The sequence below is a fragment of the Armigeres subalbatus genome, chromosome 1, assembly GCF_024139115.2.
Source record: "Armigeres subalbatus isolate Guangzhou_Male chromosome 1, GZ_Asu_2, whole genome shotgun sequence".
Classification (NCBI taxonomy): domain Eukaryota; kingdom Metazoa; phylum Arthropoda; class Insecta; order Diptera; family Culicidae; genus Armigeres; species Armigeres subalbatus.
Genome location: NC_085139.1, coordinates 99,893,146 through 99,919,316, shown reverse-complemented (window position 1 = coordinate 99,919,316; position 26,171 = coordinate 99,893,146). Strand labels below are relative to the sequence as shown.

At 43.8% G+C, this 26,171-nt stretch overlaps 1 protein-coding gene across 5 annotated transcripts in view; it reads right to left on the bottom strand.

The window, feature by feature from the left end:
* Positions 1-26,171, bottom strand: part of LOC134203541 (mushroom body large-type Kenyon cell-specific protein 1) — a 479,310-nt gene that overhangs the window by 112,088 nt on the left and 341,051 nt on the right. The window contains exon 1 of one of the 5 annotated variants that reach the window (XM_062678399.1): positions 4,138-4,253. The exons of the other annotated variants lie outside the window; for them this stretch is intronic. Coding sequence (XP_062534383.1) covers positions 4,138-4,186 — 49 coding nt within the window. The 5' untranslated portion in view covers positions 4,187-4,253. Of the gene's footprint in view, positions 1-4,137; positions 4,254-26,171 lie in introns of those variants that run through there. 5 annotated transcript variants of the gene reach the window in all.

Sequence of the window (26,171 nt, the reverse complement as noted above, 5' to 3'; positions counted from 1 at the left end):
TATTTAATACTAGCTGTTCCGTCGAACTTCGTCTCGCCCTAAATTAATTGAGACGAAAACGTATTCAGAAGGGGCGAATTTAATCGCATAGGAAACGTCATAACTTATTTTCCCGCATGCAACATTCGGTTCCATTTGCTTGAGTAGCTCTCGGGTTATGCGGAAATCTGTGTTTCATTTGTATATGAGCCCCCTTCCCTCCAGAGCGTGCAGGGGTCTTAAATTACATCAGATACATAAATTGGCTTTAAAAACCTTCACATAGCTTTTGTATAATAAACCATCAGGTATCAGAACATCGGCCTCAATTTGGAAGATTTGTGCCATCGCCTTCACAGCCTTTTTCATCACTCCGTGATGAGCTTATGTCAAACCTTAAAAAATCACGTTAACAAAGAAATTAAAAAAAAAATTCATCACACTCCTGACGGAAAATTAAGTGAACAAAACAGAAAGGAATGTGGATGGGATAATAAAAGGAAAGTTTGGATGAGGGCCCTAGAAGAGGGCATACAACGTACAAGAGCTTATAGCTCCTTCTAACAACGGGTTATGAACAATAGAATACTCTGAAGTTTCAGGTATCTAAAGTCAATTTCACTACGTAAGTGTTTACCAATTGCGCATAGAATGGGCAGTTACATATCAGATGATTAGAAGTTCCATAATTGGATTCACAATTATCACAAACAGATGATTCAACGCGTTGAATATTTGCCATTTGATAGTTCAGTCGACAGTGACCTGTCAAGGCCTTGACTAAGACACTGCAATTCTGTTTAGATTAGCTAAATAGCTAAATAGCTTGCTACTACCGGAAATGGCTCCCAATTTTGTTTGATGACATGAATCCAGACTACTCCAATGCCATTTGTGCTGAGTGACAGCCCAAGAGCTTATCAAATGCTTCACCCAACACTCAGATATTGAAATAGCTGGCTCAGGACCAAAAAAGTGTTGTGATGCTCCAGTGCGAGCTAACTCATCAGTCAATTCGTTTCCAGCCTTGGAAGAATGGCCAGGTACCCATATAAGGTGTAAAGTATTAACTGGATTTAGTTCCTCAATTTGAGTTCGACATGCGATTACTAACTTCGACCTTGAGTTGGCTGAGGCGAGAGCTTTAATAGCTGCTTGGCTATCTGAACAGAAGTATATTACTCTGCTCATTATGTGTTTCTGAAGAGCCTCCATAATGGCAAATATTTCCGCTTGAAAGACAGTGCAGTGTCTACCCAGTGAGTTTGACTGTTCCAATCTTAGCTCACGCGAGTAGACACCTGCACCCATTCTACCTATGTGTAGTGGGTCCACGTAAAAGAGAACTTCGAGAGCAGCTGTGGGAGTTGAAGAGAACGCATCAGTCATTGCCATTAGACACATCCTTTGAAGATGGCCTAATTTAGATTGAATTGTCCTCACTTCCCCCTTTTGCCACCACACAAGACATCCATAAGCCAAAATTGGTCGTACAACTGTTATGTAAATCCATTTGATATATTTGGGTTTAAGACACCAAGTTTTACCAAAGGTTCGTCGGCATTGGCCGAAAGCCATACACGCCTTTTTGATTCTGAACTCAATTTTAGGAGTCCAGGAAAGCTTTGAATCCAAAATTAGACCCACATACTTTACTTGATCAGTTACATTGATTTTAGAATCAAAAAGATGTCATTGACGAATACCATTACGGTTACGTTTTTTCGTGAAAAGATGTTTTATTCGGATTGACCGAAAGGCCATATTGGCGATACCAACTTTCAACTACCTGAAGAGCATTTTGCATCAGGTCGAATAAGGTAGTAATGCACAAACCCACTATCAATGTTAGATAGTCGTCGGCAAACCCATAGGTAGGAAAACCGCCATTATTGAGTAACCTCAATAGTGAATCTGCAACGAGATTCCACAAAAGTGGAGATAATACTCCCCCTTGAGGACATTCGCAGACACTTTATTTCCTAATCGCTGCTTGATGTAATGTCGAGTAGAGATGTCGGTTTTTAAGCATCTGGTGAATCCATTTGGTTATTATATTAGGTAGCCCATGACAACGTGCGGCTTCCAATATTGCATCGAAAGACACATTGTCAAAAGCACCTCCAATATCTAAGAAAGCACCCAAGCACGATTGCTTTTGAGCGAATGCTTTCTCTTTGAGTAGCTCTCGAGTTATGCGGAAATCTGTGTTTCATTTGTATATACCCCCCCCCCTTCCCTCCAGAGCTTGGAGGGGTCTTGAATTACCTCAGAAACATAAATTGGCTTTAAAAACCTTCACATAGTTTTTGTATAATAAACCATGATAGGACATGATTACTGGGCTTAGGTAAACGTACGTTCCTGAAGAGCATGATTGGATGCAATTTTTTTCGGAGTAAAAAAGCCTTTTTTTGTGTTCAGCGATACGGTTATGGCATTTTGGAACAAATGTAATTTAGTAAAAAATGAAATCCATTTAGCCAAACATTACTTAGCCGAATAACACGTTAGGCCGAAAGTCAGCTTGTCTAATTCCATTTGGCCGAAAACGGTCCAACGGCCAAAATTTCATTCGATGGAAGTAACAGTCAACCGAAAGGGACATGCGGTCAAACTGGTCATTTAGTCCAAAACGCCGTTCGGCATAAATGGTTATTTAGCCGAACCGGTCATACGACCGAGAATGTTGTTTGGCAGAACAATGATGGACGTGAAAAGTGTAAAGTGATTAATGATGATTGAGCAGTAAGAAATAAGAATTGAGGAGTGAGAAAAAATAAATTGGAAGTAGGGAATAAAAAGTGAGAACTGAAACTTTTCACGCCTCACTTTTTATTGTAAAAAAGTGAGCTTCTCATATCTAACTCATAATTTCTCACTTCACGCTTCGCACTTTTCCATTTTTACAGTAAGAGGGAAGAAGCGAGAAATAAATAGTGAGAAGTGCGAAGTAGTGTGAAGTGATGTCACAAATGGAAAGGGAGTAGTGAGAAGTGAGAAGTGATAGAGAGTAGTGAGTGTGAGAAGTAGGAAAATGGAAAATGTAAGAAGTAAGAGGGAGGAAGAAAAAAAGACAAAAGATAAGAAAGAAGGTGGAAGGAAGAAGTGAGATAGAAGAAAGAAGAAGTCTGAATAAAATCCCACGCAATCTTAATCAGCAAGAGAGTACGTTTGTCCATTCGGCCAAACGACTTTCGGCCTTGTGGTCTTCAGCTAAGATGTGCGCTGCCGACATTTTAGCATCGACGGGCAGCTGTTTAAAATCTGTCAAGTCGATATGATAATCTATAATTTTTCACGCCGATCTACAAATTTGAAATCGTCGTGAAAAATTATAGATTATCGACTTGACAGATTTTATACGGCAGCCCGTCGAAGCAAAAATGTCGGCAGCGCACACCTGTACACCGGTACAAACAAGTATTCTTGGGGCTAGCCATGGTTCAACTACAGTGAAAAATGACTAAATGCATCACGTGCGAGCCTTATCAACCTGATAACAGAATTCGTACTACAGAGGCTGAAACTGCCAAATTATTCTTCGAATCTTCCTGGCATTGGCGTTTGTGGCAATCGACGACAGCTGCACCACAAGCTTGCCATCGATTTTGTTCCAAGAGTTATTAAGTCTGAACTCCAGAATGATTTAGAGAACCTGGAACATCTGTGGAAATACAGATTGCATCACAAAAAATCCCGGAATTTATGAATATTTGGGATTTCCTGATTCCTGGGATATTATTTTCGAAATCCTGAAAATCCAGGGACAAAAAACCTTAGGCCAACTTAAGTGATAGACCCTACATATGTTTTATAATCTGCATCAGTCAAGAAAATATTGAGGAAAAGGGAATCTTCTCACAAAGAAAACGCAATACAAACCTTCACTTCATGTCGGGCTACTTACTGATATTTTTGTAAGCTGCAGCTCTCTTTTATTTAAAGAACAACAAATATCTACAATACAATATTAACCATATTCTAAGATATTTGGAAGTGCAGTCTCATTGATTTGGCACCTGCTTTTTACCCATCGTTTGTCTACAGCATGCCTCGCTCATTCTAAAACTAAGCCAGCTATCCTGAGCTCCTCCAAAACAATTTCTAGTCCAATATGTTGCCCGTACAACTGATATTCAACGTTTGTATACCCACCTCTCCAGCACATGTGCCGGTAAAATTGTACCGACTTCGATGTTTGCATAGTTCTTGAATCCGCAGCTCCTCCTGAACTTCTGCTGACCAGCCAGCAACCTATCAAACGTTCCCAATAAATTCCGCACGACGCTATCCACGAGTAACGCAGCCAATTCATGATCCCACGGCGCCAGATGGCTTATGTGGCCGATCCATCGACACTAAGTTGTAGATCCAGAACCGTTTCTGAGCCCATAGCTTGGTAAGGATAAGAGAGAGCTACAGCTGCTGGAAAAAGTATCAGTCAGCAGGCTGCCAAGGGGTGAGGGGGTTCCCTTATCTCCAATAGCTTATGAGTCCAGTATGGCTCTACTGTGCATCTTCCGTCTACAGCGAGGTTTCACACACAATCTGATATTCTAACAGAAAATACGTTACTTCAATAGGGCACTGATTGCAAACCAAGCAACTGTATAAATCCAATACATATTCAAAACAATGCAAATAGCTAAGCCGACATTGAACGACAGCAAATGCGTCTTTTCAGGCTCGGCAAACATCGTTCCAAAAAATCGCAGTTTATTTTCCGAAAGGAATGTGAATATTATTTGCTTCTTAAAGATATATTTCTCAAATCAAATTTTGTTTAAGTATTATCTCCAGATATCTCCGTATTATCTGACCACTTTAATATATAATCTTTACCCCTGAACATTGAAGAAAATTGGATTGAAAACAAAAAAAACAGTTTTGTTTTTAATCTAAGAATCCAGAGATCCAGTGATTTCCTGGGATATACGAACATTTCTATCCCGAATCCCGGGATAGCAAATATGGCTGGGAAATGGAAATTCGTTTTCCATCATCACTGAAAAAGATTTTGAGAAAAGACATAATGAAATCATTGTTGCGCGATGTTTTTGTACATGTTTTGTCCATGTAAAAATAGCCAACAGCCGATCCAACTACGATTGCAGAATATAATAACAATGATTTAGGGTATAAAAACTTATAAATTTAGCCTGGATATTGCTAAGTCAAATCCGGGCCAATATGACCCGAAAACCGTAAGAATGAGTGTTTTTGGATCACTTCAGAAACGAAATAGTCAAGATTCTGAAACCTTTTTAAACCTTCATTTCCCTAGTTGAATAGACTCACTGAAATTTTCCTTTTTCTTAAGTTTATTTGGATCTGTGACAGATTTTCTAAACATCCCATTTCCAACGGATTCCAAAGATTCTCCAGACTTTATAAACACAAAATGGATTGTGGGAATTTGTGTTTACTGCATCGACGCAATACAATACAGCTGAAAAATGTATTCTACCATATCTCAAAGCATGCAAAGGACCTGTGAAGTTTCGACCATATTTGGTCAGCTGGGCAATTCTTGATTAGACTGTAGATTGACGATTGAAGAGTTACATAAATACACGGTATACAGAAAACAGAGCAGGCTCGTTAGAAAAATGACACTTCGAATGTGACGCATATTTTATCGCCACAAGTTGGAGTACAAAAGTAAGCATGCTGCGACCGTAGAGCATCGTCTCGGTCCAGCTTGTGCGAAGATAGCAGTGACGTCACATGTTTACATTCAAACTGAATGTTTACATACGTGATGAGCCTGCCTTGTTTTTTTGTATGCCGTGCGTAAATACACAAATATTCAGAAAAAATACATATCAGATCACAACATAACCAAATTCATATTCCGCCAGTCCCGCAAGGGCTCAAGAAGAGGCCGAAGGGCTTGTGCATTGTTGTAGCTCGAAATATAAGAAAATCCAAGAATCATCTGGTAGCCAACCCGAATCGAATGAAGTCTTTCGAAGGCTTGCTGTTGCTACTGCTGTTGCTGCTGCTGCTTCGTCTTGAGATGACGTTCGACTTGGTACACGAGTAGGCAAAAAGTGCTCCCACTCACTTCTCAGTGCCTTATATTTTCAATTGGTGCGTGCGTTCGTCGTCGTCCACCCGTCGTCGGTGAGTTTGCATGCATGCATGCGCCCAGCCAGAGCCCGCTGGTATGGGGTGCAACTTTCCAGGCCAGCCAAAGCACAGCAATAGGGAGGGATTTTCCATTCTTCTTGGGGTGGTGCAATTTTGCAATTTGCATCTCCGTTTGCTGCTGGGTGCCGTATAGGGCCCAGGATGCAGGGGAGTCGATTTTCGAAGCTACACACTGGATACTTCTGGAAGAGGGCTCACACTGCACAAGCCTGACCACCCGAAGTATATTATTTGGACTGCTGCTAGAACTGAGCTGGAAAAAGAGGTTTGGGTAGACTCCGGGTTAGATAAGGATTTCTGGCGTATCGAACACCAGAGGAGGGCGAAGTGGTGGGTAGTGAGACCCAAGCGGGGGCCGTAAGATATAATTTAAGACACAAGAAGAAAATCTACTTCTGAGTTGGGTGGAATGCAAAGAAAACGGGGAGGAGTAGTCTTCACCGAAAGAAAGGCTTCGAAAGCCCGGAGAGTGAAGGCATGCATAGTTTACAAGGAATAATTAGATTTTCTGGACCCGAGCTTCTTGTGGTTTGGTCAGCAGTGCGTATGCATTCGCACACGTTCCCTGACACATGTACACTTGGCCGCCTGGGCCCCTCTCTTCTTCGGTGATATACATAAGAAACGACCCCACTCGCAAAGAAACAGAGCTCCGTCGGATCCAACCAAGCCAAGAAACGAACGAACGTCTTTTTAAAATCAAAATTAATGAAATTTCCAATCGAAGCTTCATACCGGAACCGAAGTCTGACCAGAGTCATACAATGCTGTGCTGGGGGAAAAGTCTTGAACGGATACTGGGACGGGGATCCAGAACCCGAAGCCAGCAACTAATTGAGAAAGACAGTTGACCGATTCGGGGATGCAACCTTGCATCCTTTCTTCGAGATGTAGGAAAGAGCCGAGCTACCCTGTAATAAATACCGATCATAACTCCATCATCAATCAATTCCCACTGCATCCCCTTCCTTGGGTCGTCCCTATGTAAGCTGCGGAAGGAAAATGATTGTCTTTGTCTCGATACGGTGCCGGTTTCTTAAAATCATCCCAGCTTCCTTGAGGCGGTTTTCCTCTTGCAATGACGATAGATTTTCATTATTTTCGATAGCATCGTTTCGTCCGACCGATGCGTGTTTTGGAAGTCAGTGTATGTCAGTGTCATTGGCAAGGGGCTACCAAAGGGATGCCTTCGCTTTTATTTCTTGAAGATGACGCTTGGTTTAGATTTTATTGGAAGAAGTCATCCGGACATTGCATTCGGTTTTGATTGAGATGAGTGATGAAAAATATTTTATTTTTATTATTTTTATCAACAAAACGAAAATTTATTTTTTGTTTTTCTTGAACTTGCTCAAAACTTCTGAAGTAAATTCGAAAGAATTTCTGCGCAAACACACAAATATAACACAATAAATACAAAAACCAATATTTGAAATTGCTTAATTTTTTTACTTGAATTTCTTTCTCTCAATTTGAAGATTTTTTTTCTTTTTGAGAAAGGCTTGGACCTTCTAGACAAAGCAGCTTTTTGTTCCTTGTTCCTAAATTGAATTTATTAAAGAAAAATAAGACAGCCAATCAATCCCAGTCCAGTCTCAGTTCAGTTCCAGCTCAGTCCCAGTCCAGTTTCAGTCCAGTCCCAGTCCAGTCCCAGTCTCGGTCCAGTCCCAGTTCAGTTCAGTTCAGTCCCAGTCCACTCCCAGCCCAGTCCGAAGCCAGTCCCAGGCCAGTCCCAGTCCAGCTCCAGTTCAGTCCCAGTCCGGTCCTAGTCCAGTCACAGTCCAGTCCCAGTCCAGTCCAAGTCCAGTCCCAGTCCAGTCCCAGTTCAGTCCCAGACTAGTCGAAGTCCAGTTGCAGTCCTTTCCCAGTCCAGTCCCAGTCCAGACTCAGTACAGTCCCAGTCCAGTCCCAGTGCAGTCCCAGTCCCGTCCCAGTCCCGTCCCAGTCCTGTCCCAGTCCAGTCCCAGTTTAGTCGCAGTCCAGTTGCAGTCCCAGTCCAGTCCCAGTCCAGTCCCAGTCCAGTCCCAGTCCAGTCACAGTCCAGTCGCAGTCCCAGTCCCGTCCCAGTTCAGTCCCAATCCAGCTCCAGTTCAGTCCCAGTCCAGTCCCAGTCCCAGTTTCAGTCCAGTCCGAAGCCAGTCCAAGTCCAGTTTCAGTCCAGTCCCAGTCCAGTCCCAGTCCAGTCCATGTCCAGTCCAAGTCCAGTCCTAGTCCGGCCCAGTCTAGTCCCAGCCCAGTCCCAGTCCAATCCCATTCCAGTCCTGTCCCATTCCAGTCCCAGTTCAGTCCCATTCCAGTCCCAGTCCAATCCCAGTCCTGCCCCAGTCCCTGTCCCAGTCCAGTCCCAGTCCAGTCCTAGCCCAGTCCCAGTCCAGTCCCAGTCCAGTCCCAGTCCCGTCCCAGTTCAGTCCCAGTACAGTCCCAGTCCAGTCCCAGTCCAGTCCCAGTCCAGTCCCAGTCCAGTCCCAGTCCAGTCCCAGTCCAGTCCCAGTCCAGTCCAGTCCAGTCCCAGTCCAGTCCCAGTCCAGTCCCAGTCCAGTCCCAGTCCAGTCCCAGTCCAGTCCCAGTCCAGTCCCAGTCCAGTCCCAGTCCAGTCCCAGTCCAGTCCCAGTCCAGTCCCAGTCCAGTCCCAGTCCAGTCCCAGTCCAGTCCCAGTCCAGTCCCAGTCCAGTCCCAGTCCAGTCCCAGTCCAATCCCAGTCCAGTCCCAGTCCAGTCCCAGTCCAGTCCCAGTCCAGTCCCAGTCCAGTCCCAGTCCAGTCCCAGTCACGCCCCCGCCCAGCCTCTGCCCAGCCCTAGTCCGGCCCAGTCTAGTCCCAGCCCAGTCCCAGTCCAATCCCATTCCAGTCCTGTCCCAGTCCAGTCCCAGTTCAGTCCCATTCCAGTCCCAGTCCAATCCCAGTCCTGCCCCAGTCCCTGTCCCAGTCCAGTCCCAGTCCAGTCCTAGCCCAGTCCCAGTCCAGTCCCAGTCCCGTCCCAGTTCAGTCCTAGTACAGTCCCAGTCCAGTCCCAGTCCAGTCTCAGTCCAGTCCCAGTCTACCCAAGCAGCACGCGCAACATCTTTCAAATATGTGTTTGTTCCTAATAAATTGCATTGAAGCCACTGGCAATACATCGAGTCACATTAAAGCCACTTCCCAGTTTCAGAAAATCACAATGTTTCATTTCCGTTTAAGTGGCGTCGCAATATTCTACCCATCTGACTTCTTGGGTGGTTTAAAATTCGATGTGTTTGGGTTTGTTCACAAATTACGTAACGCAAAAATCCGAGTTTTTGACCCCCTCCCTCCCCCTCGTAACAAAATGTAACAGTTTTGGAACCCCCACCCTCCCCCATATAACGCGTAACTGAGAAAATTTTAATGCCTTTTTTTTCTGTGAGTTTTGGTATTTATTGAACACTGTTATAAGGAACGGCTCATTATTAAAACCAAGGATATCAATGATAATGCAGCTAGTAAAAAACAAAATAGAATTTGCGACCATGGCCATTTACATTTTAGTTTAGTGGGACTGATCTGTCGAGAAATACATTATTCGCTTGGTGTTTTTATGCATAACTGTCCCGCTATGTGCTTGAATTGACTAAAACGGTAATGACTAAAACGATAACGAGAGACAAATTATTTTTAAATTGTTCTGTTTAATCTGGTTGAAGTGGTTGAGCTAAAATGCAATTACTTAGAATGAAAACTTTATGGGTTGCCTTTATTAACTTTGGCTTGGTTTGGGAGATCTAATAATGAAATACAATACCAATAAAAGCGTTATTCCCCAGGTCGATCCATAAAATAATAAAGAAATTGTGAATTTTCATCGTGAGACAAAAATGCCTCGAAATTTATCAAATTTCGAACAAAACTCAACTCTGAGATAAAAAGTAAAAAACTACAAGTAGCGTGGGACAATTATGGGTAGTATGGAAAGGTTGATACATATTCATCGTCTTGATCAAGACATATTAGCAAATTACTTCTATCAGTGATTACAAAAACCTTTAAAATTAATTTTTATTCGCGTTATGCGTAACATTTGGTAGTAACCACCCCCTCCCCCACCTTTTAGTGTAACAAAGTATAACGCAAGATGGACCTCCCCCCTCCCCCCAAAAGCGTTACGTAATTTGTGAACAGACCCTTTCATATCAGAAACAAAACAGATAAGTCGCATAATTAAGAACACTTCTGTTCTTTGCTGTGACTACAATGGTTCTGATATGTTGTAAACACTTTGAGCTCAGCTGAGCAGTATTTTATGTTTGACAGTCCCCTGCATGTTCCGTATAAGGTACAATGAAGTTACAAATGACTTTGTTGTTTATGTAGTGCACTTGTAGCAGAATCTCCAAACAGAATTGTTGGTGTGATGGTTATAGTAGAAGGTTGCAAATCTCAAGGTCCATAGTTCGATTCCCGGTTGGGTTTTGTGTTTTTATTTTCATTGTAGCCGCAAGATGTTGCAAATAGGCTCCACCTCTTGCGCTTTTTGTGTCACAAAGGAGTTCCAAATACGACGCGTTGTGCATAAGTCAGACCTTTAGTAAGTCACACCACAGTTGTTGTTACTCACTGAGAAACAAGAGGTGTTGCTTGGGTAGTCCCAGTCCAGTCCCAGTCTAGTCCCAGTCCAGTTCCAGTCCAGTCCCATTCCAGCCCCAGTCCAGTCCCAGTGCAGTCCCAGTCCAGTCCCAGTCCAGTCTCAGTCCAGTCCCAATTCAGTCTAAGTCCAGTCCAGTCAAGTCCTGTCCTAGTCCAGTCTCAGTCCAGGCCTAATCCAGTTCAAGTCTAGTCCAGTCTCAGTCCAGTCCCAGTCCAGGCCAGTCCCAGTCCAGTCTTAGTCTAGTCCCAGTCCAGTCCCATTCAAGCCCAGTTCAGTCCCAATGCAGTCCCAGTCCAGTCCAAGTCCAGTCCCAGTCCAGTCCTAGTCCAGTCTCAGTCCAGTCCCAATTCAGTCCAAGTCCAGTCCAGTCCATTCCCCGTCCAGCCCCAGTCCTGCCCCAGTCTAGTCACAGTCCAGTTCCAGTTCAGTCCAAGTCCAGGTCCAGTCCAGTCACAGTTCAGTCCCAGTCCAATCCCAATCCAGTCCAAGTTCAGTCCAGTCCCAGTCCAGCCCCAGTCCAGTCCCAGTCCTGCCCCAGTCCCTTCCCAGTCCAGTCCTAGTCCAGTCCTAGCCCAGTCCCAGTCCTGTCCCAATCCCTGTCCCAGTCCAGTTCCAGTGCAGTCCTAGTCTAGTCCCAGTTCAGTCCTAGTCCTGTCTTAGTCCGAAGTAAATACAATCTTTGTTAGGTCCCAACTCAGTACCTGTTCCAGCTTCAGCTCCGTTCCCCAACCAATTTCATTTCATTTTTTATTTCCTGTCTAATAACAATCTTAGCTCCCTGACAAGTACCCATTCAGTGATTGTCCAAATTCCGAGAACCAGTGTAATAAATCCGATTATGTTTTTGTTAGGCGATCGGCCGGTTTACATATCAGAAGCTCCCCCCAGAATAACAAACCAGATACTCCGAGTAACGTCGACGTCAGTGAAGGATGCATAAAAGTCTACAATGGGTGACCGAACTGTGTGATAAGAATCGGAAATTTGATCACCTCCACAGCAGCAACGGAACATGGCCCTGCCAGACGAGGTGAGAATCTGGCTCCGGGTTTTCGGAACAGATTTCCCATCCCGTTTCCGTTTCTCATCTTGAGCACACATAAATTGTACATAGTTAGACTGCCCGTGTAAGACGAGACGAAGCAAGTTTAAGAAAATTATTAAGGATTCGATTTTCCAAAGTGTAGGTGTTAAAGCTTCGACACAGCGTTTGCGGAGGGGTTTGAGCACTGTGTGCAACTGTGAAAGAGCGGAAGTGATGGCTCATAAAATTTGAACCCCCTTTTCTACTTCTTCGAATGGAACGGAGGCGGCGAATAGGTTCGATAGCGACACCGATGGCGGGCGACGGGGCGGAACAACAAGAAAGACATCTTCTCGAAACGATGCTTCGCTGTAGGAAGGTTAGAAGAAGGTTGATGGTCTGATAACTGAGATGCTGCTTGTTCCCACATCGAGCAGTCTTTGTCTCGAAGATGCATAGGACCAATATTGTTCTCACTGCCTGGTTCCGGATTGAACAGATAAATGAGTTTTTGAGACGGAGATGTTGATTTTCTGGTAGAATGGGTATTTTCTTTAGAATGGCGATTTTGACAACCTTCGGCTCTAAATTGATAGCAATGGGTAGTTAAGAAGTTAAATTGCATACTTGTTAGGCGCATCATTTGGTCGAAGTAATTTATTTAGCCTACATTACAGCGCAAAATCCTTCTGATCCACAAAAAAACGCCTGCATGTCATCCACGAGTGTAGCCAAGGTGACGTTTAAACGAGTCCAACTCACGAAACCTACGTTGCCTTTAGTATTTGCAAATAGCCAAAGAATTTTTCCTCCCCTCATTATTGCCAATTCTTCTATGTAGGAGTTTTAATTACTTTCGACCCCTTTTGTACGCCTTCGAGCGTATTCGAACGGCGCTCTTTAAAGAACTTTGTTGCTCCTAATGAGTCTATTCCTAACGTACGGTTCCACCACGCGATTCCCACCACTTCAATGTTGACCCATTTAGCCGCCCGATGAAGCATAGCGCGCCAATAATTAAAGAAAACTACCCCCACGAAACAGGGGAGTTTCCAACGCACACCCGTTCCCGCGGGCGGCGATTGGTGGCGGCGCGACGGTGCTCTAATCATCGCAATTCCGGACCGACCGCCATTCAGCAACGCTAACCAGAACACGCCCGAAGTACCGAACGGAACGCAACGCATATTTTATTCAAATTCTGCAACAGGAACCGAAGCCAAAGGGAACGGAACGGAAGTTGGCGCTCGCAGAATATCGCTGAGCCCGTTTGGGGAGGTGGTCAAGCAAAAGGACGCCACCAGTCTTTATCGGCAACGCAACGCAGCAAACGAGTCGGGTTGCAGAATTGTTACGCATGTGGTACCGTAGTGGTTTGAATATGGGATTGCTTTCAATTGATTTAGGATTGGTTTCACGTAATGGTCGTTTTTTATTTCGATGGATGACCATTTCGTTCTCCCTGAGGAACGTTTCTTCCTGAGGAACGTTTCTTCCTGAGGAACGTTTCTTCCTGAGGAACGTTTCTTCCTGAGGACGGTTTTTCTTAAGAAACGTCTTCCTGAGGAACGTTTCTTCCTGAGGAACGTTTCTTCCTGAGGAACGTTTCTTCCTGAGGAACGTTTCTTCCTGAGGAAAGTTTCTTCCAGAGAAACGTTTCTTCCTGAGGAACGTTTCTTCCAGAGGAACGTTTCTTCCTGAGGAACGTTTCTTCCTGAGGAACGTTTTTTCCTGAGGAACGTTTCTTCCTGAGGAATGTTTCTTCCTGAGGAATGGTTCTTCCTGAGGAACGTTTCTTCCTGAGGAACGTTTCTTCCTGAGGAATGTTTCCTCCTGAGAACGGTTTTTCTTAAGGAACGCCTTCCTGAGGAACGTTTCTTCCTGAGGAATGTTTCCTCCTGAGAACGGTTTTTCTTAAGGAACGTCTTCCTGAGGAACGTTTCTTCCTGAGGAACGTTTCTTCCTGAGGAACGTTTCTTCCTGAGGAACGTTTCATCCTGAGGAACGTTTCTTCCTGAGGAACGTTTCATCCTGAGGAACGTTTCTTCCTGAGGAACGTTTCTTCCTGAGGAACGTTTCTTCCTGAGGAACGTTTCTTCCAGAGGAACGTTTCTTCCTGAGGAACGTTTCTTCCTGAGGAACGTTTCTTCCTGAGGAATGTTTCTTCCTGAGGAATGGTTCTTCCTGAGGAACGTTTCTTCCTGAGGAACGTTTCTTCCTGAGGAATGTTTCCTCCTGAGAACGGTTTTTCTTAAGGAACGCCTTCCTGAGGAACGTTTCTTCCTGAGGAATGTTTCCTCCTGAGAACGGTTTTTCTTAAGGAACGTCTTCCTGAGGAACGTTTCTTCCTGAGGAACGTTTCTTCCTGAGGAATGTTTCCTCCTGAGAACGGTTTTTCTTAAGGAACGCCTTCCTGAGGAACGTTTCTTCCTGAGGAACGTTTCTTCCTGAGGAACGTTTCTTCCTGAGGAACGTTTCTTCCTGAGGAACGTTTCTTCCTGAGGAATGTTTCCTCCTGAGAACGGTTTTTCTTAAGGAACGTCTTCCTGAGGAACGTTTCTTCCTGAGGAACGTTTCTTCCTGAGGAACGTTTCTTCCTGAGGAACGTTTCTTCCTGAGGAACGTTTCTTCCTGAGGAACGTTTCTTCCTGAGGAACGTTTCTTCCTGAGGAACGTTTCTTCCTGAGGAACGTTTCATCCTGAGGAACGTTTCTTCCTGAGGAACGTTTCTTCCTGAGGAACGTTTCTTCCTGAGGAACGTTTCTTCCTGAGGAACGTTTCTTCCTAAGGAATGTTTCTTCCTGAGGAACGTTTCTTCCTGAGGAATGTTTCCTCCTGAGAACGGTTTTTCTTAAGGAACGTCTTCCTGAGGAACGTTTCTTCCTGAGGAACGTTTCTTCCTGAGGAACGTTTCTTCCTGAGGAACGTTTCTTCCTGAGGAACGTTTCTTCCTGAGGAACGTTTCTTCCTGAGGAACGTTTCTTCCTGAGGAACGTTTCTTCCTGAGGAACGTTTCTTCCTGAGGAATGTTTCCTCCTGAACACGGCTTTTCTTAAGGCGCGTCTTCCTGAGGAACGTTTCTTCCTAAGGAACGTTTCTTCCTGAGGAACGTTTCTTCCTGAGGAACGTTTCTTCCTGAGGAATGTTTCCTCCTGAGGACGGTTTTTCTTAAGGAATGTTTCTTCCTGAGGAATGTTTCTTCCTGAGGAACGTTTTTTCCTGAGGAACGTTTCTTCGTTTTTTTTCCTGAGGAAAGTTTCTTCCTGAGGAACGTTTCTTCCTGAGGAACGTTTCTTCCTGAGGAACGTTTCTTCCTGAGGAACGTTTTTTTCCTGAGGAACGTTTCTTCCTGAGGAACGTTTCTTCCTGAGGAACGTTTCCTTCTGAGGATGGTTTTTCTTAAGGAACGTCTTCCTGAGGAACGTTTCTTCCTGAGGAACGTTTCTTCCTGAGGAACGTTTCTTCCTGAGGAACGTTTCTTCCTGAGGAACGTTTCTTCCTGAGGAACGTTTCTTCCTTAGGAATGTTTCCTTCTGAGAACGGTTTTTCTTAAGGAACGTCTTCCTGAGGAACGTTTCTTCCTGAGGAACGTTTCTTCCTGAGGAACGTTTCTTCCAGAGGAACGTTTCTTCCTGAGGAACGTTTCTTCCTGAGGAACGTTTCTTCCTGAGGAACGTTTCTTCCTGAGGAACGTTTCTTCCTGAGGAACGTTTCATCCTGAGGAACGTTTCTTCCTGAGGAACGTTTCTTCCTGAGGAACGTTTCTTCCTGAGGAACGTTTCTTCCTGAGGAACGTTTCTTCCTGAGGAACGTTTCTTCCTGAGGAACGTTTCTTCCTGAGGAACGTTTCTTCCTGAGGAATGTTTCCTTCTGAGAACGTTTCTTCCTGAGGAACGTTTCTTCCTGAGGAACGTTTCTTCCTGAGGAACGTTTCTTCCTGAGGAACGATTTTTTTATGAGGAACGTTTCTTCCTGAGGAACGTTTCTTCCTGAGGAACGTTTCTTCCTGAGGAACGTTTCTTCCTGAGGAACGTTTCTTCCTGAGGAACGTTTCTTCCTGAGGAACGTTTCTTCCTGAGGAACGTTTCTTCCTGAGGAACGTTTCTTCCTGAGGAACGTTTCTTCCTGAGGAACGTTTCTTCCTGAGGAACGTTTCTTCCTGAGGAACGTTTCTTCCTGAGGAACGTTTCTTCCTGAGGAACGTTTCTTCCTGAGGAACGTTTCTTCCTGAGGAACGTTTCTTCCTAAGGAATGTTTCTTCCTGAGGAACGTTTCTTCCTGAGGAATGTTTCCTCCTGAGAACGGTTTTTCTTAAGGAACGTCTTCCTGAGGAACGTTTCTTCCTGAGGAACGTTTCTTCCTGAGGAACGTTTCTTCCTGAGGAACGTTTCTTCCTGAGGAACGTTTCTTCCTGAGGAACGTTTCTTCCTGAGGAACGTTTCTTCCTGAGGAACGTTTCTTCCTGAGGAACGTTTCTTCCTGAGGAATGTTTCCTTCTGAGAACGGTTTTTCTTAAGGAATGTCTTCCTGAGGAACGTTTCTTCCTGAGGAACGTTTCTTCCTGAGGAACGTTTCTTTCTGAGGAACGTATCTTCCTGAGGAACGTTTCTTCCTGAGGAACGTTTCTTCCTGAGGAACGTTTCTTCCTGAGGAACGTTTCTTCCTGAGGAACGTTTCTTCCTGAGGAATGTTTCCTCCTGAGAACGGTTTTTCTTAAGGAATGTTTCTTCCTGAGGAATGTTTCTTCCTGAGGAACGTTTCTTCCTGAGGAACGTTTCTTCCTGAGGAACGTTTCTTCCTGAGGAACGTTTCTTCCTGAGGAACGTTTCTTCCTGAGGAACGTTTCTTCCTGAGGAACGTTTCTTCCTGAGGAACGTTTCTTCCTGAGGAATGTTTCCTCCTGAGAACGGTTTTTCTTAAGGAACGTCTTCCTGAGGAACGTTTCTTCCTGAGGAACGTTTCTTCCTGAGGAACGTTTCTTCCTGAGGAACGTTTCTTTCTGAGGAACGTTTCTTCCTGAGGAACGTTTCTTCCTGAGGAACGTTTCTTCCTTAGGAATGTTTCCTTCTGAGAACGGTTTTTCTTAAGGAACGTCTTCCTGAGGAACGTTTCTTCCTGAGGAACGTTTCTTCCTGAGGAACGTTTCTTCCTGAGGAACGTTTCTTCCTGAGGAACGTTTCTTCCTGAGGAATGTTTCCTCCTGAAAACGGTTTTTCTTAAGGAACGTTTCTTCCTGAGGAATGTTTCCTCCTGAGAAACGTTACTTCCTGAGGAACGTTTCTTCCTGAGGAACGTTTCTTCCTGAGGAACGTTTCTTCCTGAGGAACGTTTCTTCCTGAGGAACGTTTCTTCCTGAGGAACGTTTCTTCCTGAGGAACGTTTCTTCCTGAGGAACGTTTCTTCCTGAGGATTGTTTCTTCCTGAGGAACGTTTCTTCCTGAGGAATGTTTCCTCCTGAAAACGGTTTTTCTTAAGGAACGTCTTCCTGAGGAACGTTTCTTCCTGAGGAACGTTTCTTCCTGAGGAACAATTCTTCCTGAGGAATGTTTCCTCCTGAGAACGGTTTTTCTGAACGTCTGCCTGAGGAACGTTTCTTCCTGAGGAACGTTTCTTCCTGAGGAACGTTTCTTCCTGAGGAACGTTTCTTCCTGAGGAACGTTTCTTCCTGAGGAACGTTTCTTCCTGAGGAACGTTTCTTCCTGAGGAATGTTTCCTCCTGAGAACGGTGTTTCTTAAGGAACGTCTTCCTGAGGAACGTTTCTTCCTGAGGAACGTTTCTTCCTGAGGAACGTTTCTTCCTAAGGAACGTTTCTTCCTGAGGAACGTTTCTTCCTGAGGAACGTTTCTTCCTGAGGAACGTTTCTTCCTGAGGAATGTTTCCTCCTGAGAACGGTTTTTCTTAAGGAACGTTTCTTCCTGAGGAATGTTTCTTCCTGAGGAACGTTTCTTCCTGAGGAACGTTTCTTCCTGAGGAACGTTTCTTCCTGAGGAACGTTTCTTCCTGAGGAACGTTTCTTCCTGAGGAACGTTTCTTCCTGAGGAACGTGAACGTTTCTTCCTGAGGAACGTTTCCTCCTGAGGAACGTTTCTTCCTGAGGAATGTTTCCTCCTGAGAACGGTTTTTCTTAAGGAACGTCTTCCTGAGGAACGTTTCTTCCTGAGGAACGTTTCTTCCTGAGGAACGTTTCTTCCTGAGGAACGTTTCTTCCTGAGGAACGTTTCTTCCTGAGGAACGTTTCTTCCTGAGGAATGTTTCCTTCTGAGAACGGTTTTTCTTAAGGAACGTCTTCCTGAGGAACGTTTCTTCCTGAGGAACGTTTCTTCCTGAGGAACGTTTCTTCCTGAGGAACGTTTCTTCCTGAGGAACGTTTCTTCCTGAGGAACGTTTCTTCCTGAGGAACGTTTCTTCCTGAGGAACGTTTCTTCCTGAGGAACGTTTCTTCCTGAGGAACGTTTCTTCCTGAGGAACGTTTCTTCCTGAGGAATGTTTCCTCCTGAGAACGGTTTTTCTTAAGGAACGTTTCTTTCTGAGAAATGTTTCTTCCTGAGGAACGTTTCTTCCTGAGGAACGTTTCTTCCTGAGGAACGTTTCTTCCTGAGGAACGTTTCTTCCTGAGGAACGTTTCTTCCTGAGGAACGTTTCTTCCTGAGGAACGTTTCTTCCTGAGGAACGTTTCTTCCTGAGGAACGTTTCTTCCTGAGGAACGTTTCTTCCTGAGGAACGTTTCTTCCTGAGGAACGTTTCTTCCTGAGGAACGTTTCTTCCTGAGGAACGTTTCTTCCTGAGTCACCAGTAAACGTTTCTTCCAGCTAAGTCATCAGTAAACAGCATTTCACAAATGTTTGTTGCATTGTCTACTTCTTGTTTTGTGAGTAAGGCAGATTTCCACCATGTGCTATAAGCAATAAGAGATAAGAGAGAAGGGACACCAATTGAGTAATTTGACAACGCTAACAATTACTCAGCATCCCCAACTCTGACCGCAACGGTACCAGCACACGCACCAGCCCGAACAGCATGCCAGCGGGGGGAAACACTTAAGAAATGCATTTTCGTGAACCCCCATCGTCACCCCAACCATCGTCGGTCGGTGGTCGGCTCGTAACGAGCTTACGTATCGTAAACACGCGTGTTTGGCACAATTCCTTCGCGGCGCCGTTCCGAGCCTCACCTCCCGAATTAGCAAACGGCTGCGAGGTGCGTGCCATATGCGAATGGATGGAATATCCGCTCTACACGTTCTAATCCATCGTGCGTTGTATCTACCCCCTTCATTATCAACCGTCCTCCCGGCCAGCAAGAAGCGACCGATCCGTACATTGCTGCCCGTACACCCCGCCCTTCCCCCGACTCAAAACTCTATATACATTAGTAATAAATAGAAAATCGATAATGCATTTCATTATTTCAATATTAGTTTGCATTAAGTATTATTATTTCGCCTACCGGCACAGTTCCCTGCTCTTATGTGCACACAGGCAGCGCAACAATGGGACCCGGATTGGGTTTAGGGGAGGGGAGAGGACCCACCACCCCATCTGCTCCGTGGGGAGGGGATGGGGGGTAGCACTGCTCAGTCGTCTTATGTACCCACAGCAAACCAAGGAAAACCCAAGCAAACCGAAATCATGCTGCACACGCATTTCGTGTGCTGACGACGGACGACCACTCCGTCCGAAAATCTTGAGTCGCTTCCCATCCTACTGCTGCTCTCCGTGCTGGCCGGCAGCAGTTTCAGGCAAGCGTTATCGAGCGATGCACAACATTTCGGTGTCCGGTGGTGGTGTGCATGTGGATGCGTGTGTTTGCGTGCGTATGATTGTGCACCGAAATGTGCAAGTGCAGGCTGAAATTTCTTGAGATTGGACTCGAAGAGCTGAGTGGGGGACCGATGCCCGTAGCATATCTCCTGTATTTCGTCGTCTTCGACGATGTACCTATCCAAAATCACTTATAGTTCTGAATTGGGTGGATTTTCGGTCCGAAGGATAACCTTCTCTTCATTGAATTTGGTAGGAAATTCGATTTTGATGGTACACTCGAAATTTGGAAGTAGGTATCGAATAAATTAGAACAATTTATTGATAAAAATTTTGAAAAGGTTCAATCAAAGGAACATCAACAGCACATGAAGAGTATTAGATCCATTAATTACGTAATGCAAAAAATGTCCATTTTCAAACCCCCTCACCCTTATGTTACACTTTTTGTATGAAACATCTGCAAATTTTGTATGGATTGTCACACTTTAGGCAACCCCTCCCCCTTCAAAGCGTTACGTAATTTATGGATATGATGAAAGAGATTATTCCGTGCAGTGTCCTATTCTAATAATCAGAATACGGAATAATCTCTTCCTCTTTCGCTCTGTATAAATTATGACGTTTACTAGCCTTGTTGTTTTATAATTTCTTTGCAGCGAGAAAGAGACAAAGCAGTCCGTGCAGTGCCGTCATAAAAGAGTCTTATATTGTTATTTCTCATCACTAATTCCCCGTGCCGGGATTGGGTAATTTACGTGCCTGCTGCCTTCCTTGGATGTGGTGCCATTTCTCAGGCTCCCTGTCCGGAATCGAACCCTGATTCCCCATTATCCGTTGCAACCATGGTAGTCTTCTATGCTCCCATCAATAGTTGATAGGGCAGATATTTGAAAGATCCGTCGTCGGTTTGAGACCATACGATCATCCAGATTTCAACTCCAGCGTCACGGTGGACGATTGGTTTGACTAATAATTGCACAGGTTCCGCGAGGTGTCCCTGCATTTGGCATGTATTAACTCTAGATTTGACACAGTTATCCAAGTAACTAGGTAAATGATCTGCAATGCACGGGCTACTTTGTCTCGTTCTCGCTGCAAAGAAATTTGAAAACAACAAGGCCAGTAAATGTCAAAATTTCTGAAGAACAAAAGAGAAAGAGATTTTTCCGTGCAGTGCCCTATTAAGAAATATTTGTTTAAAACTTCCTTACTAATGATTCTACAATCCTGTTGCGAATTACAAACATGATTTTTTTTAAAATTCGTTTTTAAAGAGTCTTGCAGTCCCAGGCTGGCTCACCTCTGAATAAGAATCAATTTCTCATGGACTAATTTCCTTTATTTATGGCGTTGAAAGTAGATAAACAATTACATAAATTAATTTCCTCAAATTTCTATGTAGAAGCATTACCGCGTGAACTGAAGAAATTAGACAAAATTTCAGAAAAGCTGCTGAATAAATTTGTGAAGAAAATTATGAAGAAAGGTGACTTCCAAATGTTCTTTTCAAGTTATCGTTAGTAAGGTGAAAAGGGAGAAATATAGAAAAAATAAATGCATGGGAAGTTCTGGGGTCAAATCTTGAAGGAATTCTTATGACATACTACTAGGCAGGTTGTTAAAGAGTTTCCGCAATACTTCCTGGAGGATCGCTTGGAAGAACTGTTTCTCTATCCATCATACTCTTTTGACTAAACTTCTGATAAAACTTCAGATAATTGCTTCAGGAACTCATACTGAGATGATATATTTTTGCAGTATGTCTGGATCAACTTTGTGATTGATAAGCGGCATAAGTGCTCAACAAACATTGTACAATGATTATTTTCTTAAAAGTAGGCTTACCTCAGCTAAAGAATAAGCTTATACGGCTTAAAATATATGTTGGTTGAGCAAACTACTTAAGTCTCTCGAGATGTTCAACTTTAGCATAACGTTTCTACCAAGGTCCAATACTTTTAAATTTTGTATTCCAATTGGTTTCTTGAAACTTGGAACTTAATTTTCGCTGATCTCTTGCGAATTGATTTTTTTAGATACGGTTGAAATTTTTGATTCTCTGAACATCAGTTTGTTTTGGAATTTTACTCTAGTTAGCAGTTTTGGAACGATTTTGAGACTTCGAAGCAACTATCAACTTTTTGATGAAATTAGCATTAGCATTAGCATTTAGCAGTTCGCACAAATTCGTAGGTGGTACAAGCCAAGACTATTGTATGAGAGTAGTATCACTTTCATCCGTTACCACAGATATTGATTTGGGACTAATCACTAACTCTTAGATGGAAGCAATGCACTCTCCAATAGTCGAGATCTGCCCTGGCCACGTCCTTGCGAATGCTGAGGAAGGGGAAGGATGGTTTGTTGGACACCTACTTAAGAAAGATGCAGAGAACTCTACGACCCACGGGAGGTTTTGGGAAGGTTTGTGTGGAAGGTTATAACAGTAGGAATCGTTTTGGTATAACGTAAAATACAGAAAGAACTAAGATAGAAATACAAAGTAGGACAGGGACGAGCCTGGAATTGAACCCACGACCTCCTGCTTATAAGGCAGAAGCGGTAGCCACTAGACCACCGAGCTCGTCTATTAACTTTTGATGAAATTCTAAGAAAATTATCAGCAAATATGTGCGAATACCGCCAGTCTTTCTGGGCACCCCAATTTATCCGTTTCGGATGATAGGTCCCACCTCCTCAGGCCGCTTGCCGGGCATTAACCCGGGTTATAGGACCCAACAGATCCTGCGTCCTAGGCACCCCGGGTTCTCAAATCCGGGCGATAAGTCCTACTATGTCCAGCAGTCTACTCCTGGTTCAGCTCTGTTTGTTAACCCTATTCCAGAGCGCAGATTTCACCCAAACTCGACCCCTCAAGGGACTTCCGCAGATAGCACCACCACCCCCATCCTCAGAATGGTATCTTCCCCTTGGACCACCATAACTCTACGTTGGCCTTCTTGCCCCTACCCTCGGGTCAATCAGCTCGGTCAGAATAGTCTGTCAGCATCCTATCCGACCCCAACCCTTCCCTCAGAGTTCAAGCTCTGCCTCCAATGGAACCCAAGTAACATTTTTGGTTTTATAACGGTCTTGAAAACCTTTATCCGCTCTTCAAGATTTTTATAAAACCAATTTAAAACCCAAATGTTGCTAGGAATATAAACGGCTATTGCAATAACTTGCCGAACCTCGAGCTATTAATTAACAACAGCCCACCTCTGGGTCATTGGCCTACAGGAGGTTATCCGTGTAACCTCCGGCTCTAGTGGGTTACTAAGGTAGGGGCCAACAAAATTTATTGGAGTTCGTCACCGAGGTAGCTTGCCAATAAGCGTAGTCAACATGTACCTATCTTGCGGCCCGCTACCCGACATCAGAAACAAGGTGAGTATCATTATTGACGACTCTCTCTTCCCTTTCCTCCTCTTGGAAGACATGAACGCGCACCACCCAGCCTGGGACGATCTAAGGTTCGATCCCCGTGGTGTCGACTTACTGGAAGCTTTTGAGTCTGCTGACCTGGTGCCTTCTTTAACGGCCATTCGGCCACCGCCATCGACGTGACCAACGCCAGTCGGTTCATTCTCCCCATACTCAAGTGGGAAGTGTCCTCCGACGTTTATGTGAGCAACCACTTCCCAATAATGGTTACTGTCCACGCTCCCTCCTAACGCCTCCCGGAGGCCACGATGGCGATACGATGCCACCGACTGGGAAGCCTATGACCATCAACTTCGACGCGCCCTTAAAAAAGCACTCCGTCAACACTATCTGAAATCGCCCAGGTCGTCTTGGATGCTGCTGGGACGTCTATATCACAAACCAGCAACCGACCTGGACGTAAATCCCCTCGATGGTAGTCGGACAAAACGCGTCGGGTGGTAAAAGTGCGTAGGAAGGCCATGTGTTTCCTTAGGAAACTTTCCGCTAGTCATCCAAGGAAGGTAAGTGCTCTACAAACATACAGAGAAAAACACTACGAGTACCGTGCCGTCACCCAAAAAGTCAAAAAAGCAATGGGCGGATTTTGTCGACTCCATCAACGCGGCTCAATCCGCCGCCGAGCTATGGAATAAAGCAAATGCTTACAGTGGTAAGCGTAGGTTTTCCCCCTATCCTCCTTGACTTTGAAGATCGCACCATATCATCCTCTCCGGAAGTTGCCAACGTCCCTTATTCCAGATAGAGCTTGATATGGTTCTTATGCCTCTTTCAGTACAGCACATCATTATCTCGAAGAAGCTTTTTCCCATCCCTATTTCATTAAGACATTTTTTGTCAGATGAAATAAAAATAAATAAATAAATAAGTAAATAAATAAATATTGAATAGGATGTCCCGTTTACATATCCTGGCGACAATGTGCTGTGCGATAACACTAGCGCGGCATTAGCTCAATGTAAACAGAAATTGTCATCTGCTAATAAGCGTTTGCAATAAAGCCTGTTTACAAATACGCAAAAATATTATAATCGACATTGAAGTATCCGACAACATTACAATATGTAAACAGACATTTCATCTTCTGATGAAAATCTACATACGTATATTGTCGCAGAGTTAGAGAATTAGGTCAGCATTTTCAAAGAAATGTATTTCTGAAGGTTTTTTTCTCGAGAAATCCAATACCGTCGTCAGGAGTGACAATGGGTGAGAATGGGTCACTGTTTCAACTACTTAGAATGCTTGTAGAATGGTTTGAATGTATCTAAGTGCAAGAAGACTAAAATATTTCTCGGGTACTTTTTCAAAACGGCGTATGTCGCAAATTGTAAACAAACCCGTTTTTAACAGCATATGGCATTAAATTCATCTAAAAATGTGTATATCTTGAAAGCTACATGAAAATGTGTTTTTAAAAATGTAAATCAATTTTTTTCAAAACGGTGTAACATCATTGTTGAAAATATTGCACATACACCGCTTAGCAGAAAATGTACTTTAAAAAGTTTTTTCGAACAACTAAATAGTTTAAAACATGCGTCTGCTTGTACTTTTTCTTCATTGATTTCAAAATTAAGCATGTTGCTTGAATATTCTGATTTTCGTTAAGAAAAACATTTTACGTTGTTTTTCTGCAGCAAATGTTGTTACGTCGTGTTGTGAGTGCTGCAATTTTTTTGTCGCATGTGCGTGAAACGTTTCAACTTGACGCAACATTTCGACGTATCAACAATGCAGCGTACGGAGCAGCGTAACATTTCGACGAAAGTAGCATGACCTCGGTCATGCTGACGTATCAAAACGACGTATGTGATTTATCTGTTGCAGAACGTTGTAACATATATTTTTATCAAAATAACTGAAATTTTCACACGCAGTGCAGATTTCAGGGTCAGTGACGATGAACCTTTTCATAATGTATCGTTGAGGTGTATTCAATTGCAATAAAAATGTTTAGTTTCTAAATAGGAATAAAAATAAAATCTGAAAACTTCCAAGCTCATTTTCTCAGCTTGATCAAAATGTTACATACGCCGATTTGAAAAAGTTCCCGAGATTTGAGACTTTTTTGAACTGTTTTGCTCTACGACCTCCAGGCTGCCGGTGAGAGCGATAACCCATTCTCACCTCCTAGACCCATTGCCACTAGACCCATTGTCACCCCCGATGGCGGTATATTTAGTTAAGGAGCTATTCGACATCTGTCCAGTCCAGAATATTGGTCAAAGAAATAAATTGTAAATAGAATAATTATTTATAATTGATAAGAGTTAAGAATTGATAGTTCCGTTAGGTTACGGCAGGCATGAAGAATGTTTTTATAGAAGTCGATTTGAAAGCGAGCTGAGGGCAATATTTGTGATGGCACATATCACACGACCTTCCTTCTGCCAAGCTCCCGTATGAAGGGGGAGGGAAGAATATCAGTGTGGAAGCAAACATATTGAGAAACGCGCTGGAAAATGACTCGTTCATCATTTCAGGTCCCTTTTATGTGTTTTTCTCGAAATAATAATCTAGTGCACAGGTTGAAGATTTGCTCACGCGACGCCTCTGCTATCTTGCTAACCTCCTGCGTCTCTAAGGTTGTGGAGAGGCTAGTTAACCGTCGTCTACGCGAGAAACGCGAGACCGAAGGAAGATTTAGCTTTCAAAAGCATGCCTTCAGTCCTGGGTACGGAACCAGAATCTACTTTGCCAGCCTAGGAGATGGCTTTCAGAATGCCTTTGAGCAGGGTAAATACGTTGATTTGGTATCCCTTGACATCTCGAAGGCGTTGAATCGGACCTGGACACCGCTAGTTTTGCAGCAACTCAGCGAATGGGGATTCTCGACTAGTATTTGATCGGAATTTCCTCAAAGGGCAATCGTTTACCTTTTTATTTATGCCGACGTCACACAGTGCTTTGTCCCTTGGACAAAAATGGAAAAATCGACCCTCGTATTTAGTCGAATCAAGTAGGCCATGATATTAACATATGTTTCAATTATGCTGTGTGCGCATTAGTATCTTTGTGAGGTCACTGGGACGATCAAAACAATTCGTGTTTGTAAACATTTCCATCGCTGAAAGTGGATGATTTATCACCTGTTAGTGAAAAGCATCTTTTGCACTGCCTAAATTTTCGAACGGTACCTTTCACTGTGAAAATCGATATAGAAAGCGTAAAATCAAGTAATTAAGATTCAATGTTGGACATAT